The sequence below is a fragment of the Protopterus annectens genome, chromosome 7.part0 (assembly GCF_019279795.1).
Source record: "Protopterus annectens isolate FY-2018-M chromosome 7.part0, PAN1.0, whole genome shotgun sequence".
NCBI classification, from domain to species: domain Eukaryota; kingdom Metazoa; phylum Chordata; order Ceratodontiformes; family Protopteridae; genus Protopterus; species Protopterus annectens.
This window is the reverse complement of record NC_056739.1, coordinates 1791219327-1791241084: the sequence shown is the minus strand read 5'-3', so window position 1 is coordinate 1791241084 and position 21758 is coordinate 1791219327. Positions and strand designations below refer to the sequence as shown.

Below are 21758 nucleotides of genomic sequence, written 5' to 3'. Positions count from 1 at the left end.
TGTTCCATTGTGTCCTTATTCTTGGAAGTGGTCCTTATCGATGGTGTGTATGCATTTTTTCTTAATTCTTCCTTTAAAATAAGTGGAAAATAAATGCAAATGCTAGAATTAATGTAAGTGAGATTTAAGAAAATGTACAGAATGCAAGTAACAGCAAGACAAAAGAGGCAATTAACTTGTGCATGTTCAGTGATCTTCATTTTAAGAAACTTAAAGAAACTGGGCAAAGACATTTAAAGCAGCATTACAGCTTTGCAAAAATGTCGGGTAGTTTCTGGAGTTGTATTTTTTCCCCTTTTTTTACAGAAATACAAGCGTACTTTGAAGTTTTGAAGGGAAAGTATTGAAAGTGTTAGCACCTGGTTTTATCTGTTAATATCACAAAAAAAGCACCTCCACAGAGTAAATGTTCCCGTGGTGTAAGATAAAAATAAAACAAAAAATATTTGGCACATCCACTGGAACAAACACAGCTGATGAACAGTTTCTTCAAAATTGTAAAAAATCCTCTGCACGAACAAAATGTTGCTAGATGCACCACAATGTAAATCAAACACTTTTATTAACAAAAGTAGGTAAGCGCTTTCACCATTAAGGCTTCATCGGACCAATCAGTTACAAATGAGTGTAAGGTCTTAGTCACTCTTAAATAGGTGGTCTCATGAATAATTCATCATGACAGTAAAATAATTTTACTGACATCATTTCCTTAAATCCATGAAAGAATACAAGTCTGAATTACACCTTATATAAAATATATTACTTTCATAAACTATCGTATTTGATACTATGTATAACAAATATATTTAAATATCATATCTAATATTTAAGTAAATTAATTGTTCCTAAAACCAACAATAATAAAAGTGTATATAATAAAGTATGTATGAAGTTAAAATCATAATCTATTTCATACTGTACAAATACATACAACACCTAATAACTATAGATAAAAATAATAAATTATGTGAAAATATGTAAACAAATGAATGCAAAGGGATTTTATTTAACAGATTTTAGTCTTCTATTCTGTAGTACTGGTTTTAAAGGCACCTTGTCATTAAGCCCCAGTTTCTTGTCTGCCCTGAATCTTATAATCCATTTCAATTCACAGCCTTCTGTAAAGTTCTTGACATCCCCTCCCCAAATGCTGGGACTGATAACTTGTAGTACTGAGAACTTAAGTAATGTGTCAAACCTGCTGCTAGTGTATGTCTTGCTAACGCATTGTGCTCAGATCCAATGCGTATGTGGTACAAATGTTCCCTCATCCTTTCTCTCAATTTCCTGTCGGTTTTACCTATATAAAATGCACTGCAAGACATGCACCTAGCAAGGTAGACTACGTGTTCTGTTTGACAGTCCGCATGCATATAAAAAATATGTTCATGTTGTGTAACTGAATGTATAAAAGAAATCATAGTATCTAAATAATTACATCTATGACAAGGTTTTGTTCCATGTACTATGTTGTCATTAATTTCCTTTCTAAAGTTCTTCGGATGACATAAAATCTGTTTTAAATTTTTTGTTCTTAAAAAGGAACTTTGGTTGTTCTCCTACTATTACTCTAATACCTTCATCTAGTGTTAAAATATCCCAGTGTTTCTGTACTGTGTTCTTCAATGTATTAGTATCTAGGGTATAGAACATTTGTACTTTCATTTGATTGCCTGTCCTTTCTTTTAACTCTTCACTCAAGTGAGTACTTGCACTAGAAAAGTATGGACAAGCTTTGGTTGTTCTTACTAAACAAGCTTCTTCAATGGCCATGTTCACCTCATTCAATTTATAATTCTTATCTAAGAGTCTTGCCTTTAAATCTAGTAGCTCCAGGTCATAGCCCTCTTGTGTTGGATTTAACCTGGAAGCCCTCATGGCTTGACCTTTAGCTACATTTTTAAAAACATACTGGGGATACATGTTTTTTCTGTGTAACAGTGTATTCCTGTGACATGCATTCTTGTGTACCCCCGTATTCAACAATCCATTCTCCAATCTCTCAATATGTATGTCTAAAAATGATATACTGTTTCGTGAATGACCCATTGTAAAACTCAAATATTCAGTCAAGCCGTTTATTTCTGATACAAATTCATATAAGGTTATTTCATCGCCTGTCCAAATTAAAAACAAATCATCCACGGAACGTCTATAAAACCCAACGTACAGTTTATAACTCTCTAATAGAAATAATTTTTTCCTCTTCCCAACTGGCCATAACAATGTTGGCGTAGCTGTTAGTGCACGAAGTGCCCATCGCCACGCCATCATTTTGAATATATATTTCCTCATCAAATATGAAAATATTGTTATACAAAATCGTCTCTAAAAAAAAAAAAAAAAAAAAAAAAAAAAAAGAGTCAGTAGATCTACAAATCTTATTTCATTTGTTGAATGCGTCAACATATAACTATGTACTTTCTCAATACCTTGTTCATTGGGTATTACAGTAAAAAGACTCGTCACATCTAGTGTAACCAATATATAATGTGCATCATTCATTACATTTCTCATATAATCATATAAGTCTAATAAAAATTGCTTACTATCTTTTAAAATATAAGTGTTAGCATCAACTACTGGTCTAAAATAGTGTTCTAACTAGATAGATAAGGGCTCAGTCACCCAACCTCTCCCAGCTACAGTGGGTCTCATCGGAGGGTTATTAAGGCATTTGTGTACTTTAGGAAGTCCTTGAATGATGGGTATTAATGGGTTATTCACCCTTAAGAATTTAAATACTTCTAAGCTGATATAACCACTTTTCAAAATGTCATCCAACATATCATAAATTCTAAAGACTTTATTTTCCACTTCCTTCATATTAATTTTAGAATAGAACTTCTCTTCCTGTAATAAGACTACCATACTGCCTCTATAACTGTCTCCATCCATGATCACTGTAGGACCACCTTTGTCCGCTGGTCTGATAATTATTGAATCATCATTACATAAATCATTTAATGCTGCTCTCTGTTTAAACGTAAGGTTGTTACTCCTTTTATCTGTTCTAGATGTATCCATCTTATGTATATCATCTTCCACTAACTTTGCAAAGACATCTAATAATGGATGTAAATTAGGAGTATATGTACTCGGAGCATGAAACACAGGGCCTTCTCTAATGCTAGTTTTATGACCGTATTCTAATTTTAATTGAACATTTTGTGTAAACATCTTAAGATCTATGATAGTATCTGATAAATCACTTCTGCTAGTTGGTATAAATGATAGTCCCATGTTGAGAACTTGTATTTCATGCACAGTTAAGTTCCTACTTGATAAATGAATTACTAGTGATTGTCTATCCGTTCCCACATCTTTTTCAATGTTGGTCCTGTGTGTTCTCCACCCGACCCTTTCCGCTTCTGTCTCCCTCTGCTCATCGACCTCTGCCGTTTGATTTGATGTTGGAGGTCTATGGGGAAAGGGGTAAACTGATTGGAACTGTTTCCCTGACTATATCCACCCAGCACTTTCTGTTAGCAGCGCAGATCCCGAGGAAAACGACTAGTAACTAAAAAAAAGTATTAATTGAGTTGTAAGGACTGTTCTGGAGGAAAAGCAAGAGCAACTTCTAACAAAACTAATAACTGATGCACCTTATTAAACATGCTTGGTATACTGTAATGTTGAGAATTTAATACAGATATTCTTCATACAATAATATGTGATGATCTGATGTCCTGTATAAATTGTCATGTATGATGGAATTCTTGGAAGACATCTATATTAATTTATTTCTCTTTAGCTAAAGAAAACCTCAGAACAGAATAAGTACTTTGCTTTCACATACACTATATTTCACAAAGGCAACTGCTTTTCTTTCACTCCCTGCACCCAAAACCCAGTACGAGCTTCACTTATAGAGAAACAATGCAATGAGCATAAAAAAATAGTTTTATACATTTTATGTATTTACTATAGTGTTTTATTTTAGTTGATAGATGTGAAGTTGTTCTATCTCGCCGTTCATTCTTACAGATGGGTTCGGAGCCGATCCTCGGCTCCGAGTCTGCCTACTACAAAGCTCAAGGTCTTCAGATAGCTCGAGGCCAAGTCCCTATCCCATGATGCACCTAGAGTTACCTCAGGTCCAGTTTGCCGCTGCAATAGATCGGAGGTTCTCGCCAGCCCAGGCCAGTAAAAACCTTATTTTTTTCAAATATTTTTCATTATATTGATAATTCCTTATGAATAGTAGTTTTAGATACTTATATATAAGCTCTTACAGCTTTATTGTGTAATTCCCTTTCCCTTGGTGTGCCATTTTCTTAAATTTCTATTTGGCCTCGTTTTTCCTAGGCCTAGTTTAGATTATTAGTGTGTGTTTAAACAGTGATTTTTCAGTCACAACTATCTTTATTACTAGTTTAGATTTAATGTGTTCTTATTTAGTGACCTTTTTGTCACAGTTTTGAAATATTTAGAGCTAAGGTTTAGTTTTTAGTGTGTGAAGTAGCATATAGTATTGTTGTGTGCATTTAGACAGTGACTTTCTGTAACAACTTGATACTTTATCTGTCTTTGTTTAGATAAATACTTTTTGTGTGTGTGTGTGTGTGATAAATACTTTGTGTGTGCGTGTGTGTGTGTGTGTGTGTGACTTTTAGCCCATATTATTTCAAAGGACTTGCTGATTGTTGTTATTGATCAAAATTGTTTGGGTGTATCCAGTTTTACAGTAACCTTTTTTAATACTGTGGTTAGTATAGTATGGCTGACCAAGACAAACACCCTAAATCAGGATTTAAAAAATGCCCTAAATGTGGCCAGAAAATGTCTGTCACTGACAGTCATGTTAACTGTGTTTATTGTTTGGGAGCATTGCATCTCCAAGATAGCTGCTCCATATGTCATTCTTTCTCTTGTAGGGTTCTCCAGGAAAGAAAGAGAAAATTGATCGATAGAGGTTTGCTGAAACCCTCTTTCCAAGAAGCTTTGAGTGAACAACATGGATCCAGTAAGTCTTCAAAGACTTCTGAGAGTAAGAAATCGAAAAAGTCTTCAATGTCGGCTCCACAGACCTCGGAACCGACCGTCTTATCCTTTCGGAGCCGGTCCCCAGTTTTGGAACCGGTATCTGAAGTACCTAAGTCTCCACTGTTACAGTCGGTACCACCCTCTGTCCACTCATCTCGGTCTTTGATTAGCCTTTCCAATTTGGATATGGATTGTGTGGTGCAAAAGCTTTTACAGGCACCGGCCTTTGCTAAATTCTTAATGGCTCTGACCCAAGTGGCTTCAGAACCGAAGACCCTCTTACCAGCTACTACTCTTCCTCCTTTGAGCCATACTGGTCCTTCGGAGCTGGAGGAGTCAGACTTGTTGTTCATGGAGCCTTCTGAGCTAATGACTGCTCCGGTGTCTTTGCCTCCGTTTACTTTGACGTCCTCGGTGCCGATCGAGGAACCTAGGAGCCAACACTCTCTGGTCGAGTCTGTGGAGAATAGACGGACCGACTTGTCTGTTCCAACTCTGCCTCTCAGGGCTTTGGCTCGGATGAGCTCTGCTCCTGCCTGTGGCTCTGTGCCCACTGTCCCGGTGCTGGGGGTATTGATGCTTTCTTCAGATCCGTCAGTCCCTCCACATCGGTGCAAAGGTGCCTTCGAAGCCATGAGGAGAGTTTTGTCTCCTAAGACATCTGCGTCTTCAGGTCCAGCTACTTCCTCCCCTAAAGCACCTGTGTCTGCTTCTGCTTCACAGATCCTTGCCAAGTGTAGAGACCCAGAGCCTCAGGAAGCCCCATTGGGTGGCCCCTGCTCTTCCGAGACCTCACCAGAAGCCTCCACTGACGAGGTTCCCAGGAAGAGAATCTATGAGAGGAAGCATCTAGACTCCCCTCAGGAGTCCTTGACATCCTTTACCGACTTGGATGAATCAGAAGGGTCCCCACGGTCCCCCTCGGAGGATATCTCAGTTGCTGAGGTATTAGAAATCCTTAGGCAGAGGGGTGACTGGCAGTTCACCAACTCTACTGAAGATGAGTCGGTTCTCCTGAAGCCTTTTGGGTCCCAACCCTCCACCTCTTGGGTGTCTCCGCCCTTCAGTGAGCTTATGCAGCTGGTCTCATGAAGGGACTGGGAGTCTCCAGCCTAATAAATTTCTCTCTGCTCCCCAGGACAAATACTTTCTGACCAAAGGTGTGCCAGTTGATGCTATGGTGGTGGCTGCAGCCACCAAAAAGGAAATTTCAGAAACTTCTTCTTCTATCCATCCTCTTAACAGAGATTCCAGGATCATGGATAGATATGGGAAGCACACTTACAGTTCAGCGACTTTTGCATTGCATTCACTCAACTATCTGACCCATTTCACTAGACTGCAAAGAGATCTCCTTAAAGAGCTTGGAGATGCTCTACAGGTTACAGTAGCTGCAGGAGCTTCAGATAAAGTTGCCTCCCAGCTTGCTATCCTCAACTCCATTGTTAACTAGTTCATGTGCCTCATTTCGTATGCAGTGCAGCTGATGGAACGAGCAGGGCAGCGGGTACAGGAATTGCTCTTAGGAGACGCTCTTGAATGCCCTTGTGTTCCTTTGCTGAGCCCTTCAAGTCATCCTTCATAAATACCCCTTTTGATGTCTCATCTCTTTTTGGGCTCAAAGTTAAGGAAACTTTGACTAGGTGTGAGCAGGAAGGAAAGACTCTGTCTGCCGTTGGAGTCCGTTTTTTCACTCCTACCAGACCATACCCCAAGAGTCAAAGGGGAGGAAAGATTTGGTTCTGAAAAGCCCAAGGAGCCTTTCAGGACACACATGGTGACCCCCCCTCCAGGGCAGAGGAGGGGGAAATAATGGAAGACGCTGTCCTCACAGCAGAGGTGGCCCGCAAAACCAAGGTGACGTTGCTAAGAAAGAGAGTCATCTAACCAGTCCCAGCAGAGCAGACAGGATCCGGAACTTACTCAGGATTCTCTTTAGTTCCAAAAAAGACAAGGGACTGAAGACCTATTTTGGACCTCAGCAGGCTAAACAGATTTGTCAAGGAGAAGTTACGGATGGTCACCCTTCAGTCTATACTTCCCTTCTTAGGGTAAGACAATTGGATGTGCTTGATAGATCTCCAGGATGTGTACTACCTCATAAAAATGGCCAGATCATCCAGGGATCATCTGCACTTCTGGCTGGGAGCCAATCATTACCAGTTTCGAGCCTTGCCCTTTGGTCTCACTACAGCCCCCAGAGTGTTCAGCAAATGTATGGCAATGGTCACGGCTCACCTGAGACGTTTAGGATTCCAGGTGTTTCCATACCTAGACGATTGGCTCCTCACTGCCACCACCAGGCATAAGCTCATTCAAGCCAGGGACACCACTCTTTCACTTTGCAGTCAGAAAAATCTGCCTTGTCGCCATTGCAACATACCGTTTTTATCGGAGCAGAATTGGACAGCACCATCACCACTCTGAGACTTCCAGCAGAAAGAGTTTTACTACTCTGTCATCAGGTCCACAATATCATAGCCAAAAACAAGGCTCCAGCATCAGAAGTACTAAAATTGTTAGGCATGATGGCAGCTGCAATACTAGCCATACCCTTGGGTCGCATACGTATGCGGATTCTGCAGTTGTTGTTCACTCAGTGGTCTTACCAAGAGCTACCAATGTCTCATCTTATAATGATCACAAACACATGCGAAAAGAATCTTCAGTGGTGGTTGATCTCTCTTCATGTCATGATAGGTCGTCCTTTTGTTCTAATCCCACCAGTGACCACAGTGACCACGGACGCGTCTCTGATAGGGTGGGGTGGGCATTTTCAAGGAAGAACAGCCGAAGCCACATGGACCGATCGAGAGATACATCTGCATATCAATGATGTAGAGATGAGAGCAGTACTTTTAGCGTTGCAGTACTTCCAGGACTCTCTTCCTCTGGGTATGATTGCGATTCAGACAGACATGTCAGTGCTCTGGTACTTGAACAAACAAGGAGGAACCAGGTCCTACCCCCTTCGTTGTGAGGGCCGAAGAATATGGCAGTGGACTATATCCACCCAGCACTTTCTGTTAGCAGCGCACATCCCGGGGAAATCCAGTGTGATAGCAGACAAGCTGAGTAGAGCAATTCTGTTGCCTCACGAGTGGTCTCTAAAGAAAGAAATAGCAGACAGAATAGTTCGCAGGTGGGGCCAGCCTTGCTGCAGCCTTTTTGCCAGCCACATGAACACGAAATTCAGAAGCTACTTTGCCCTGACCCCCACTCCAGGAGAAGCCCTAAGGGACGCACTCGTACATGATTGGCCTCTGGGTCTCCTCGATGCATTCCCACCAATCCCATTGATACCCAAGGTACTACAGAAAGCAAAAGCCCTGGGAAGGACCATCATTCTAATAGCCCATCATTGACCGTGTCAGACTTGGTTCCCCTTCTTTCGACTTCATCTTTTGGAGGGCCCTTGGATTCTGGACCCAGTTCCAGATCTTCTGACTCATCTGTCGGGGGAACTTCATCCCTCTCTTCACTCCCTAAACTGAGAGCTTGGCTGCTGCAATTCCCATCTTAGCCAGGTTCCATAACCTTTTTAATGAGACAAAAGAAATGCTCATATCCTCTCATAAATTCTCTACGAGGAAGCTATACCTTAGCAAATGGAAACAATTTTCTATATGAGCCTCTCAAAACAACATTGATCCTTACCAAGCCCCTATGGCCTCCATTTTGGAGTTCTTGACTATGATTTTCAACAAAGGAGCTGCAGCAGCAACATTTCATGTTCAACTTGCTGCCATTTCCAATTTTCATCTTGGATCTGAAGGATTGATCATTGTCGCACCAACTAATCAAAGCCTTTCTCAAAGGGACCTTTCATCTCAGACCACCTGTGAAATCTCTTTATTCCCCATGGAATCTAAATTTTATGCTTTCCCACATTCTTCTTCCTCCATTTGAACCAGCTTCCTCATGTGACCTCAAATTTTTTGTCATGGAAGACTATTTTTTAGTAGCTATCACTTCTGCCTGTAGTGTGTCAGCACTTCAAGCCTTGTCCATTAAACCTCCTTATTTGATTTTCCATGCTGACAGTGTCTCACTTCGAACAAACCCCTCCTTTTTGCCTAAAGTTTGCACTGAAGATAATCTTAATCAAATTATTGATTTGACAGTTTTCTTCCCCAATCACTGCAACAATTTAGAATATATGCTGCACCAACTCTCTTTTCACAGACAACTCAGATTTTAATTGGATAGAACAAAAGATTTTAGGAAATCTGAACAACTTTTTGTTTTCTTTTCAGACTCCAGGAAAGGTATGCCAATGGCTAAAGCAACTCTGTCTAAGTGGTTATCTGATTGTATCACATTTGCTTATTCAGCTGCCAATATGCCCTTACAACACACAATTAAGGCTCACTCCACCAGGGCAGTGTCTACATCCTCTGCCTTTTCTGCCAGACTTCCTATTGATAACATTTGTGCAGCAGCCACTTGGTCAAGACTTCATACCTTTATCACTCATTACAAAGTTGACAGGGCCTCCTTTGGGTTTACTGTCCTGAAAAGCATACTCCTGTGAGCCACCCGAGATAGATGGTGCTTGTGACGCTACCCATCTGTAAGAATGAACAACGAGATAAAACAACTTCACATAAAGAAGTTGTAACGTTCCATGTGAGTTGTTCATCTCGCCTTCATTCTTCCCACCCTCCTACCCCCTCCTGGGCTTTTTGAAGACCGAGATGCTGGATTCTTCCTGGTTGCTCAACCTTTCTATAGCTTTCTCTTATGGAGTGATAGAATGACACATGGTATTGTTATGCTCAGCAAACACGACCTGAGGTAACTCTACGTGCATCATGGGATAGGGACTTGGCCTTGAGTTATCTGAAGACCTTGAGCTTTGTTTTAGGCCGACTTGGAGCCGAGGATTGGCTCTGAACCCATCTGTAAGAATGAAGGTGAGATAAACAACTCACATGGAACATTGTGGTAAGTACATAACTTCCTTTTTTGTGTTTTGCGTTTTGCTCAGTCGTGTCACTGTTTCAATTTGAATTTCAGCATGTTTGCCCATGGCATACGTCTCAACATCTTATTGCTAGAGATTTAGACAAAGCCTAACAACATGGGGGGGGGGGGGGACAAAGGCCCAAAATAGAGACAGATTTTAAATATTGCTCTTACAAACTTCAAAAGCTGCTAGAATATCAGGGTTTGTGTTACCACTCAATCTGATGTTGTCGATCTTCATTCTTCCTTGACCTTTGGGTACTCTGTTCTGATCCTCAGAAGTGGCTCAGCCTTTATATAGCTCGCGCCAGCCAAAAACTCTCAAAGACTCTATCCGCAATATCCCTCTCCATATTACCTCAGGTCTCATTTGCTGCTCTTCTTGCAAGATACATGAGCCGTTTCTCTTGCAGCTACGTAAAATTTCTTTATTTTTTGAAAGTTGTTCTTATCCCTTTTCTATTCCATATATTTGTATTTCTGTTCTATTTGTCTCTACCTGCTTCTTGTGGTTGAGTGAGCATTTGTTTTCCATACCTTACTGTATTCGCTTGGTAGCCCACCATTCCTTCTCTGCTTCGTTAGGTAGCTCTTTCTCTTACCATAGTTGGTATTTTCTTTCCCTTTACCAGTCTTTGTATTTCTATCTACTGTAGTTGGTAGTTTTTCCCTCATGTCCCTTTTTGAGCGCAGGCACATGTGCGTGTGTTCCTCCAGCTGACTCCTGTACTTCCACTTGTAAAAACCACAGGCACTACAGGATTTAAACAGTGCCAGGATTGCGGACAGAAGATGCCCAATTCTGATGGGCACTCTTCCTTTGTCTGGGTCTAACTCATTTGCATCAAGAATGTTCCGTCTCCCAGGCCTTGGTTGAGCATAAAAATAAATTAATATTGAAAGGCTTAATTAAGTCTTCTTTTGAAGAAGCCATGTCCAAGAGTGTTCCATCTCTATCTAAATCTGACCTTGGTATGAAGAAAAGTCACTTGGTGCCGACTTCTCTTTTGGCACCGATGGTAAAAAAAAAAAAAAAAAAAGCAAAAGTTTCTGTCCCTTCTACATCTACAGAACTGAATGCTAAGGTTTTGAAACTGAACAGACAACCTTTTCAGTACCGGTTACTACTATGGCACCATAAACCCCAGCGCCGGTCTTGTTGACACAGACTTCTTTAGTTTCTCGGTCAGTGCTGACCTCACCTAGTGCACCACAGCAGGCATTACCCGCCAACTCTGTGCTGAAATCAGAAATAATGTATTTACGACAAGATATTCACCTTCTGTCGACCCCTTCGTGGGCCAGCTTCCCAGTCCTTTCTTTGGCCAGAATCCCCCTCTGGATCATCTGTCCATTCTTCCAGGAGTCTCATTGAAGTGAACATTGTGAGGTTGGTGGATCAGCTCCTAGTGGCCAGGGGTCTTTCTGTTCCATCTCAGACCCCTCTCCCTTCTGGAGTTAGGGTGTTTTCTACCAGGAATCCAACAAATCTTTCTCTGCTAACCTACTTGGATGGCTTAGAGCTTCCCACTCCGATCCCTTTGGTCCCAGCTGCTGTGGTACCGACAGCCCGTCTTGCAGTAAAGGAAGGAAAGTAAATATTGTGGGAATAAATATCCGGGGAATTGTTTGGCTAGGTTTGTATAGGCTCTAGGGCCAATAGCTTAGTTCCAACCTGTGAACCAGTGCCAGGATCTGCCCTGACTTCTTCGGTTCCTTGGGAACTGGTGGACTCTCGGGGCAGTAGAGCTGTTGTAGAGTCCGATGGTTTCGGATCAGTCCTGGCTTTTTATTCAGGGTCGTCCTTAACTCTGGGAATGCCAACAGCTGCGGGCTCTTCCTCTGCTCCTTCTTTGGAGGTGGGTCTCTCGGAGGAGGGTGTGACGTTTCTGAGGTTATTTCTCTGTTCTGGGCTTCCATCCCTCTTTGGGGGGGGCCTGACTTCCAGAGTATGGAGAGGGCTGGCTCCTTCTGTGGGAGTTATATTCCCAGACTCCTCCTTGCCCAGAGCTGCCACCATCCTCCACGCCCAGGCAGTGAGCACCAAAGCTGCAAGTTACCCCTGTACAGAGCCCATCTTCTTTGGAGTCCTCCTGAGAGATCCCTGCTGAGGAGCTACCCCAGAAGAAGACATGCATGAGGAAGCACTTGGATCCACAGAAGAATCAGTCACTGAAGACACTGACTTCGATGATGGGGAGGGTTCCCCCCGCTCACCCCCCAAAGACATCTCCTTTGGAGACATCCTAGAGTTCCCCAAACAGAGGGGTAACTGGCAGCCCAAAAACCCAACCTCTGAGGAGCCTGTGTACTTGCAGGCTTTTGGTGCTCGCTCATGTACTTATTGGGTGACCCCTCCTGCTGCTGATTTTATTAATTTGATTGTGCAGCGGGTGTGGAAGGCTGCTGATTCTATAGAGCTGATTCCCCGGAGACAAGACAGAATTTTGTCAGCCCCTGAAGACCACCAGCATTGGGCCAAGGGCTTAGCAGTAGATGCTATGGTGGTGGCAGCAGCCACCAAAAAGGAACTCTGTGATGCGAATCCCACTATTCGTTCTGCTAACAGAGAGTCTAGGATGATGGACAGATTTGGAAAGTGGGTATACGCTTTATTGACCTTCTCCCTAAGGTCTTTGCATTTTATGGCACATTTCACTAGGCTCCAGAAGGATCTGATCAAGGAGTTGTCAGATACCCTCGCAGGAACTTTGTGTGAAGAGGTACAGGGTAAAGTTGCCTCTGAGCTAGCTACCCTGCAGTCTATATCTAACTCGTCCATGAGGCTCATTGTGCATGCAGCCAAAGGGACGACCAGGGCAGCGGGTTCAGACGTTGCCATAAGGAGTCACACCTGGATGCACTTGTGTGAGTTTGCAGAGCCATTTAAGTCTACCTTCGTCAATGCTCCCTTTGACGGATCATCTTTATTTGGCCTCAAAGTCAAAGAAACTCTGGCCAGGTGCATGAAGGATGGAAGGACCCTATCTTCAGTGGGTATACATTTTTCTGCTCCTCAACAGTCCTACTCTAGGAATCAGAGAAGAGGAAAGATTAAAAAGTCCCAAGGGCCTTTTCAGGACCCATGTGGTGGTGGGGTGGCTCCCCTTGGGGCAGAGGGGGATGCTGTAATGGAAGATGCCAAAACCGTGGCAGAGGTGGCCTGCAAAGTCAGGGATGCAGAGATTCTTTCTCTGAAGAACCCTACCAGTGCTACTGAAAGGCGGCCTGATTGCTTACCACTGGAAGCAGTCAGGGGAAGACTTTCACTGCATTTGACAGCCTGGCAACAAATACCTTTTGGTACTGGTGTGCAGAAGATTATTACCAAAGGTTACCATATCCCCTTCAATCTTTTTCCAAGATCAAAAAGAACACTCCACGATGTGCCACCCAATCAGAGGGACCAAGCAGCCTTAAATTCAAAAGCTGCTAGAGAAAACAGTCATCCAAGAAGTCCCACCAGACCAGATGGGATCTGGGTTTTACTCTAGGTTCTTTTTGGTGCCAAAAAAGACAGGAGACTTGAGACCAATTTTGGATCTCAGCTTTCTGAACAGTTTTGTTCAGCAAACAAAATTCCAGATGGTCACTGTTCAGTCTGTTCTTCCTTTTCTAGAGGAAAATGATTGGATGTGCTGTATAGACCTTCAAGACACATATATTACCACATAAAAATGGACAGACACTCTGGACGGTTTCTCCTCTCTTGTGTGGAGCCAGTCATTTCCAGCTCAGAGTGCTGCCCTTTGGTCTCACCATAGCCCCCAGGGTGTTCACAAAGTGTATGGTGGCAGTTACAGCTCACTTGAGACTGCACAGATTCTGGATGTTTCCTTATCTAGATGACTGACTCATCACTGCTCCCACCAGGCATCTACTGATGCAAGCATCAAACTTCATTCTGCACCTGATCACTCATCTGGGTATAACAGTGAATCAAGAAAAATCTCAACTAATTCCCACTCAAGACCTAGAGTTCATAGGAGCCCATCTGAATACAATCTCTTGTGTAGCTTCCCTTCCTCTCCACAGACTGCAGAATAAATCCCAAGTACAAGCCATTCTCTCCAAAGACAAAGTTCCTGCTCTTCTAGTCCTCTAAGCTTTATGTCCATGGCAGTGACCATTACCTTGGTTCCTCTAGCGAGATTTCACTTGAGGCTACTACAGTGGCTCTTAGCTTCCCAATGGTCCGTCCTAACGCATCCAATGACGTACCCAATTCTTATCACTAGTCTCTGCAAGGACTTATCCTGATGGATGGAATCTGAAGAAATTCTTTTGGGCCGTCCCTTCATTCCCCCTCAACCCAAGGCTATAGTGACCATGGACGCCTCCCAGATGGGGTGGGGGAGGGCATCATCTGGGAAGAACAGTCCAAGGCACTTGGTCTCCAGTAGAGGCCAGCCTGCATATCAATGCCCTGGAATTGAGGGCAGTGCTCTTATCATTTCAAGCCTTTCAAACTGTCCTCTCTAGGAGCAATTGCAATTCAATCAGACAACATGGGGTAGTTTGGTACATCAACAAGCATGGTGGAACAAAGTCGTATCCCCTGCATCTGGAAGCACTTAGAGTGTGGTAATGGGCAATATCCTCCAACCACTTTCCAATAGCAACGCACATCCCGGGGAGCTCAATTGTAATAGTGGGCAAAGTGAGCAGATGCACTCTCCTGCCATGAGGGATTTGTCAATCCCAGAGTGACAAAGGAGATTTTTCATCACTGGGGCCAGCCATGCTGTGACCTCTTAGCATCACCCTTGAACAACAGATGCAGCAGCTACTTTGCCCTTATTCCCCCTCAGGAGGAGTCCCCGAGAGACGCTCTTCTTCTCAATTGGCCTTGGGTTTTCTCTACATTTTCCCTTCCTTCCCTCTTATTCCCCTCTTTTTGAAGAAAGCTCACGGGTTGAGAAGCAAAGTGATCCTCATTGCACCCTTCTGGCCCTGACAAGTCTGGTTCCCCTTTCTGTAGCCTCATCTAATTTACTGTCCATGGATTCTAGACCCAGTTCCAGACCTGCTTTTTCACCTGCAGGAACTGGTGCACCCCAACCTTCAGAATCTCAAGCTTACAGCTTGGTTTCTATAATTCCATTAGTCACCAGGCGAATAACTTAACTTCCCTAGTTCAAAAAATTCTACTGGCTTCCCATAGCCCATCCACTAGGAAACTCTACCGTAGCGAGTGGAAGATATTTTCTGTTTGGGCGTGTGGTAATGATCTCAATCCCTTCTGAGCACCAGTCGAAAAAAAGTTTTGGAATTCTTAGCTACCCTTTTTGATCAAGGAGCTTCTACTTCTACAATCAAGGTTCAATTAGTGGTCATTTATAACTTCCACAATGCCTTTGAGGACCATTCATTAATTTCCCACCACTTATGTGAAGTGTTCCTTAAAGGAGTCTTATGATTTAAAACCTCCGTTTAAAGATCCTATAGTTCCATGTGATCTGACTTTGGTCTTATAGTTTTTGGTATTTCCCCCTTTGAACCAGCAGCGACTTGGCACCTAAAAATTTCTGTCATGGAAAAAACTTTTTCTAATAGCAATTACTTCTGCCAGAAGAATTTCTGAAATTCAAGCATTATGTTCAAACCCCCCATATCTGTTTTTTCATAAGGATAGCGTTTCATTAAGAACCAACCCATCCTTTCTTAAGAAGGTGGTCTCAGAATCTAATATTAATCAAACTATTGATTTACTCGTGTTCTTCCATGATTTTTCCAACAGAGGTGAATATTGCTTACATTTACTGGACAGTCACAGACAATAATGTTTCTACTTCAGCAGGACTACAGAATCTAGAAAATCGGACCAGTTATTTGTATCCTTTTCTCGTCCAACTTTGGGAAAATTTCTTAAAAGTTACTTTGTCGAAATGGCTAAGAGATAATGTTACCTTCATATACAATAACAAGGAACTCGAGTTACCTGCACCTGTGAGAGCGCATTCCACCAGATCAATAGCTACATCAACTGTTTTCTGCTCCAAGGCTTCCATGGATGAAATATGCACAGCTGCAATGTAGGCTACTCCACATACTTTTATCACTCATTACAAATTGGATATGGTCTCCAAGGGAAAGAGCATCCTTTGGCTCTATGGTTCTCAGGAATATCCTTGCATAAGGCCACCCAGGACATAAAGTAGCTGGGGACTCTTTCCCAAAGGTCAAGGATGAATGAAGATTGACAGCATCAGATAAAGAAGTTATGTACTCACCATAAAGTTCCATCTGTATTGTCGATCTTCATTCATCCTTGACACCCCACTTTCCTTCCCCCTTCTGTAAACTTCTTGAAGGATCAGATGCTTGTCCTGGAAACTTGTTAGGTTTGACCTTGGACATGACTGCTTCCTTTTGTTACAGATTTCTCTCTCTTGCTGTGTGGCTGTAAACATGATCTGAGGTAATATGGAGAGGGGTATTTTGGTTAGAGTCTTGGCTTGAGAGGTTTTGGCTGGTGCAAGCTGTATAATGGCCAAGCCAGTTCCGAGGATCAGAACCGAGTACCCAAAGGTCGAGGATGAATTTAGATCGACAGCACAGATGGAATGCTATGGTGAATACATAACTTCTTTTTTTCCTGAAGGATTTGAAGTCTGAAACTCAATTGTATATCATTATTTAGTGACTTCAGTTCTTGGATCATCCTAGTGATTTGCCAGAAAATCACAAATTTTATGAGGAACAGACCCAAAATATGAGGCAAAACTCTGGACATTTTGCAAAAATCTGGACAGTTGAGAGATATGGCCCATGAGATCCTCCTCTTTTAATGTATTCTCATGTCAAAATGCTTTTTTGGAAGGGGTTTAGCCCCTTCTTGTGATCTTAATTTTGTATTAGAAAAGCTAACACTTTCTGTGCTCTACCAGGGCCTTGATTTAATCTGTGGCTTTTTGAAAAGGGCAGGATTCTGTCAAGTTGCCATGGTGGACTTCTAGTATCAACAAAGTCTGCAAAAAGTTGCTGTCTAAGAAAACAAAGATAAGGAATCAAAAATGGAAAAGCACCCTCCTCAGCCATAATAAGCAAATAAGACAACTTGTCAAATCCTCCAAGAGCTCCTTTGAGAGAATCCTAGCAAGTATTGCCAAGGATAACCATAAGGCCTTTTACAGCTGTGTAAGTAACCTATAGGGTAGGACCCAAGGATGTGCAGAACTGGTGGCCAACTGTATCACACACACTGACCCCACAGAGATAGCAAACCTGCTAGCAGATAGGTTTGGAGAAAATTTCACTCCCTTATCCTCTCCTAACTTACAGTAAACCCTTCCCCAGACTCTTCCCCCACCTTGCATATCTGAAGAGAAGGTCCCCAAAGCTCTATCCAAGGCAAAGAACACAGCTGCTATGGGACCAGATGACATCCCAGGCTGTCTTCTAAACAGTCTAAAACATGAGCTAGCATCACCACTAAGTACCCCTTTCAGTCATAGCCTAACCACAGGCTTTGTTCCTGCAGAATGAAGAACAGCTGCAGTTATTCCTCTCCACAAATGTGGCCTAGCAGCAAACCCATAAGCCTGACCAGCCTCATGTAAGGCCATGGAACTTATCATTATGGACCTCAAAAATAAAGACATAGGTGACCTCCAAACCGTGGATCCCACCCAATAAGGCGTTGTGAAGGGCAGCTCCTGCCTGTTAAATCTTGTGGATTTCTTTGAATGTGTGACCAAGGCCATTGATGAGGGCAGATCAGTGCACACAGCATACCTCGACTTGGCAAAGACTTTTGACACAATCCCACATTCAGGCATCACTGATAAACTTGGCAAACTGAATGTAACCCCTTTGCTATAAGATGGGTTGCCAACTGTCTCACCAACTGGACACACACTATCAAAGTGGGTGACTCCACATCAGCCAGCAGACCTGTTACCAGTGGAGTGTCACAGGGGTCAGTGCTGGGCCCACCCTACTGTTTGATATATACTTCTCAGAAGTTCAGGTCAAAACTAAAGGGTTGTGGCTGACAAACTAGGTGCAATCATTGAATCCCCAAATTATGTAAGTTTACTGCAGGATGGTCTCACACAGACCAACGACTGGTGTATTAGTCCATCTCAAACTGAATACAAAGAAATGCAGTATCATTCCCTTCAGCACAAACAATGTCCCTTCACATTATCAAATCAGTAACGATGCCCGAAGTACCCATGAAGTGGTAAGGGATCTTGGATCACAGGTTGACTGCAACCTTAACTTTGACCACCATGTGTCTACCATTGTAAGGAAAGTTTTCCACATAGCTCACATGATTAGTAAAGGCATCGCCTTGAGAGCAAAAGAAGTTATAACCCCCCTGTACTCTGCACTTATCTGGCCCATAATTGACTATGACACCACATTTAGTATGTACTGTTCTTAGCACCTACAGCAGTTAGAGAGACCTCAGAGGTTTCTAACAAAGAAGGTAAAGGGCCTCCAGCATTTGCCTTACACAGACAACTAAAATCCCTGACACTATACTCTATATCGTATAGACTTCTTAGGGGAGACTTATACCTGACCTACAGAGCAACCCAAGACTCAAACTAATGAACTTACTGCATATCCTTAAATCAAGTTAGTCTAGGGCTCCCCATTCCAGGGACTTGAATATGGCCTGTAAATTAAATAGGACATGCTGGAGGGACAGATTTATCTCCCAGCGACTGCCATGTTTTTGGAACAGGCTACCAATCCATGTGAAACAGAGCACCTCTGTGACACTTTTTAAGAGGAACCTGGATGAGTGGATAGGCACTGTAAATTCTTACCGGGGATAGCTCCCACAACCCTCCTAGACATGGGCAGTAATCACTAAATGCGAGCTTTGGTATTGACTAGTACTTCTATGGTATTACTGTAGGTTGAAACAACTAGGCTTAAAATGACATCCGGGTTGATAGGCTGGTAATCTCCTGTGATTTAATCTAGAAGCTGCAAATTGGTACATTGTACAGAACTTTTACAAAGCATTATAAGTGTAATTCCTTCTCTGTGTCTAGATCAGGCTTTGCTAGGACCATTCTTCAGAGGCTCTTGGACTCTTCTGCCAACTCCCAAATGTAGTACCCTAAAGTAATCTACCCATATTGCTAAGACTAATGCAGCAGTGATAAATATGATGAACATTAGGTCAGTTGGGTAAGTAAACTTATCATAGTAATAGATGTTGGAATGTTCACTGCTGTATTAGTCATTCCCTTCCTCCTTCCCTCCCTCCTCTCCCTTACTTTGTAGTGTGTTTTTGATGACAGGATGTGGACATTTATTTTCTCTTATTCTTAGCATTGCCCTTTTAAGGCTCCATCTCCCCTCCCTTGGCATGAAAATTCTGAAGGGCTTGGCACCTAAACCTGTCTTTTTAGTCAGCCCAGCTCAAGCTGAGTGATGGTTTGGTTGCACAGAAGGTGCCATGAAGCTTTGGAAGCTGGCCAGCTCTGTCCTTATGGAGGCTATAACCCGTATTTCTAAGGCTACTGTAGCAGTTATCAGTCAAACATTTTTTGTTATGATAAGTTTATTTCTTCAGGCTTATGCAGCCAACTGGTTACTGCTCACCAGGGTTGCCAGACGTCCCTATTTGGGCGGGACTGTACCGAGATCAGCGGCCTAATCCCGAGTCCCGCCCTGCCGGTTTAAATCCCGGCCAGCCTCCGCTTTGTTTGTTTGTTTTTTTTTTTTTTTTTGATTGGCCTGTATATCTGGCATACGGGCCAATCAAAAACGAGAAGCTCCGTGTTTAGCGATTTTTGATTTGCCCATATGCTGGTATATGGGCCAATCAAAAATCGCTAAACACGGAGCTACTTGTGAATGCGGAACTGCAATGCATTAAACACGAGAAGCTCTGTGTTTAGTGCAGAGCTACTGTTCTTTAATGTGGAACTGTGTTCCACTTTAAAGACCCCCCCCCCCTTTTTTTTTTTCTGGTCTTCACTTGCTGTGAGAGACCTTCTTTTTTTTTTTGTCCCTACCTGGGGGGCTGGAAATCTGGCAACCCTGCTGCTCACACACACACACACACACACACACACACACACACATGTTTGTGTATCTAGATGTCTGTATATACACATACGTACATACATATATTCTGGATTGTGAGCATGTTGGAAGGAAAACTCTTAGAGGCTTGAGGCTGTAGAACTAATGGTGCTGAATCAGATCTGACAAGCAGTTGTTGGACACAAGTCTTATCGGATGGATGTGAATAAAAAGCTACAGCATTATGGTAGGTATACAACTTTCTTTTCGTGCAACTTGAAGGTTCTCTTCAGTTGGGTCAGACTTCATCCTTATGCATTCTGGATAATGCATTCTGTATGATCAAGTTATAATACATTGCAGTAAGATACCAAAAGTGTTATTTTTCAGTCACTGGTCCTTATTGACTTATTTTTGTAACATGAGCTGACTTGTTGGATACATGCAAGAGCTGTGAGAGCCTGATCTCTGGTAAATGAGTGCATGATCCACAGACTGCCAGGGAGTAAGTTTTGGAGGTCATGGGTGCTGACAGCGTGGATTACTACTAGTAAGAAAGACTAAGTTTACTTTCACATCCTCAGTACTACTATGTTTCTTTTCTGTTTATTTCAGGGCCCTTCTGGCTGGAGGAGGCTTCTCTACCTGGACTTACCGACAGGGCTATGATGTAAGCATCCCCGTCTATAGCCCCTTTTCAGCTGAAGCAGATCTTCCTCCAAAACCACTAGGGTGAGTATGCAGCTCAATGTATTAAACCAATGAGCAGTCTTTTTCACTGTTCTGTTGTTTCTAATAGTTTCCTATTTGTTTTTTTCCCATTTAGTTATTTTCTGAGCGGTTATCCATTCTTTTTTTTTTATTTTTTTTTTTACACTACACAGGTTAAAAGCTGCTAACTGCTAAAAAGAATGGGTGGGCTGTATTGACCTCTGTGCACATCTGATTATTTCTGTTACTTTTATTTATTTTATTTTACATTTGTTGACCGGGATAGTCTGACTGGATACATGTCCATTTTCAGCAGAGGCCCGGGGAGAAAAGCTCCAGGGTAGTCAGAGTAAAAAATATAACAATGTAGACATAATTATAGGTAAGTTATTTACAGAGGATACATGAAAACATGAGATAGGCAAGTTCACAGGTATAGTTATCCCTGGTTTAAGTCAGGGGAAAACATTGACAGTAGGCAGAAAGTAATATATTATATACATTTATGAGGAGGGTTAACCAGGCTTGTTACAGTGGCAAAGCCAGTTTAGTGCCAGATGTTGTTTGAGTTTGGTTTTAAATTGGCAAAGGGAGAAGAAAGAAGTAATGTCGGCTGGAAGGAGATTCCAAACTCTGCCTACAGAGTTTGCAAAGAGAGCATCCCCAGCTGTATTGTTAATTGTGATTGTTTGAATTAGTAATTTGTTTGAGGATCTAAGCAGTTTCTGATTGTTATGAGGGGTTATAATATTCCTTAATGATGGTGTATTATCTGGATTATAGAGAATCTTTTTAGCTATAGTCAGAAGGTTGTATTGGATTAGACTGGGAAGATGTTCATCGTGTTACACGGCTGCAGTCATTACACTTGGGTTATCCTGCCGTCAGGCGGTCCCTCAGTCGGCCTGAGTTCCAAAGTCTTGGTCTGGCATCGGTTGCTGTCGCTTCTTCCCTGACGTCAGTGCGACAGGGGTATATAAAATGCAGCAGACGCCATTTTCTTCAGTCTTTATTGCCGCGCAGTGCCCGAAGCAAAAGCAGTTTGCAAGTGCCAGTCAGCCAACTCCTGAGATTTTCATTTCCGAATCCAGAACCGA

The 21758-nt window shown here is 42.4% G+C and overlaps 1 protein-coding gene across 2 annotated transcripts in view; it reads left to right on the top strand.

Annotated features, from left to right (window-relative positions):
- EXT2 (exostosin glycosyltransferase 2) overlaps positions 1–21758 on the top strand; it is a 1719054-nt gene that overhangs the window by 199111 nt on the left and 1498185 nt on the right. For both annotated transcript variants that reach the window (XM_044078315.1, XM_044078314.1), the window contains exon 4: positions 20566–20682. In XM_044078315.1, the coding sequence (XP_043934250.1) occupies positions 20566–20682 (117 nt within the window). The remainder of the gene's footprint in view (positions 1–20565; positions 20683–21758) is intronic.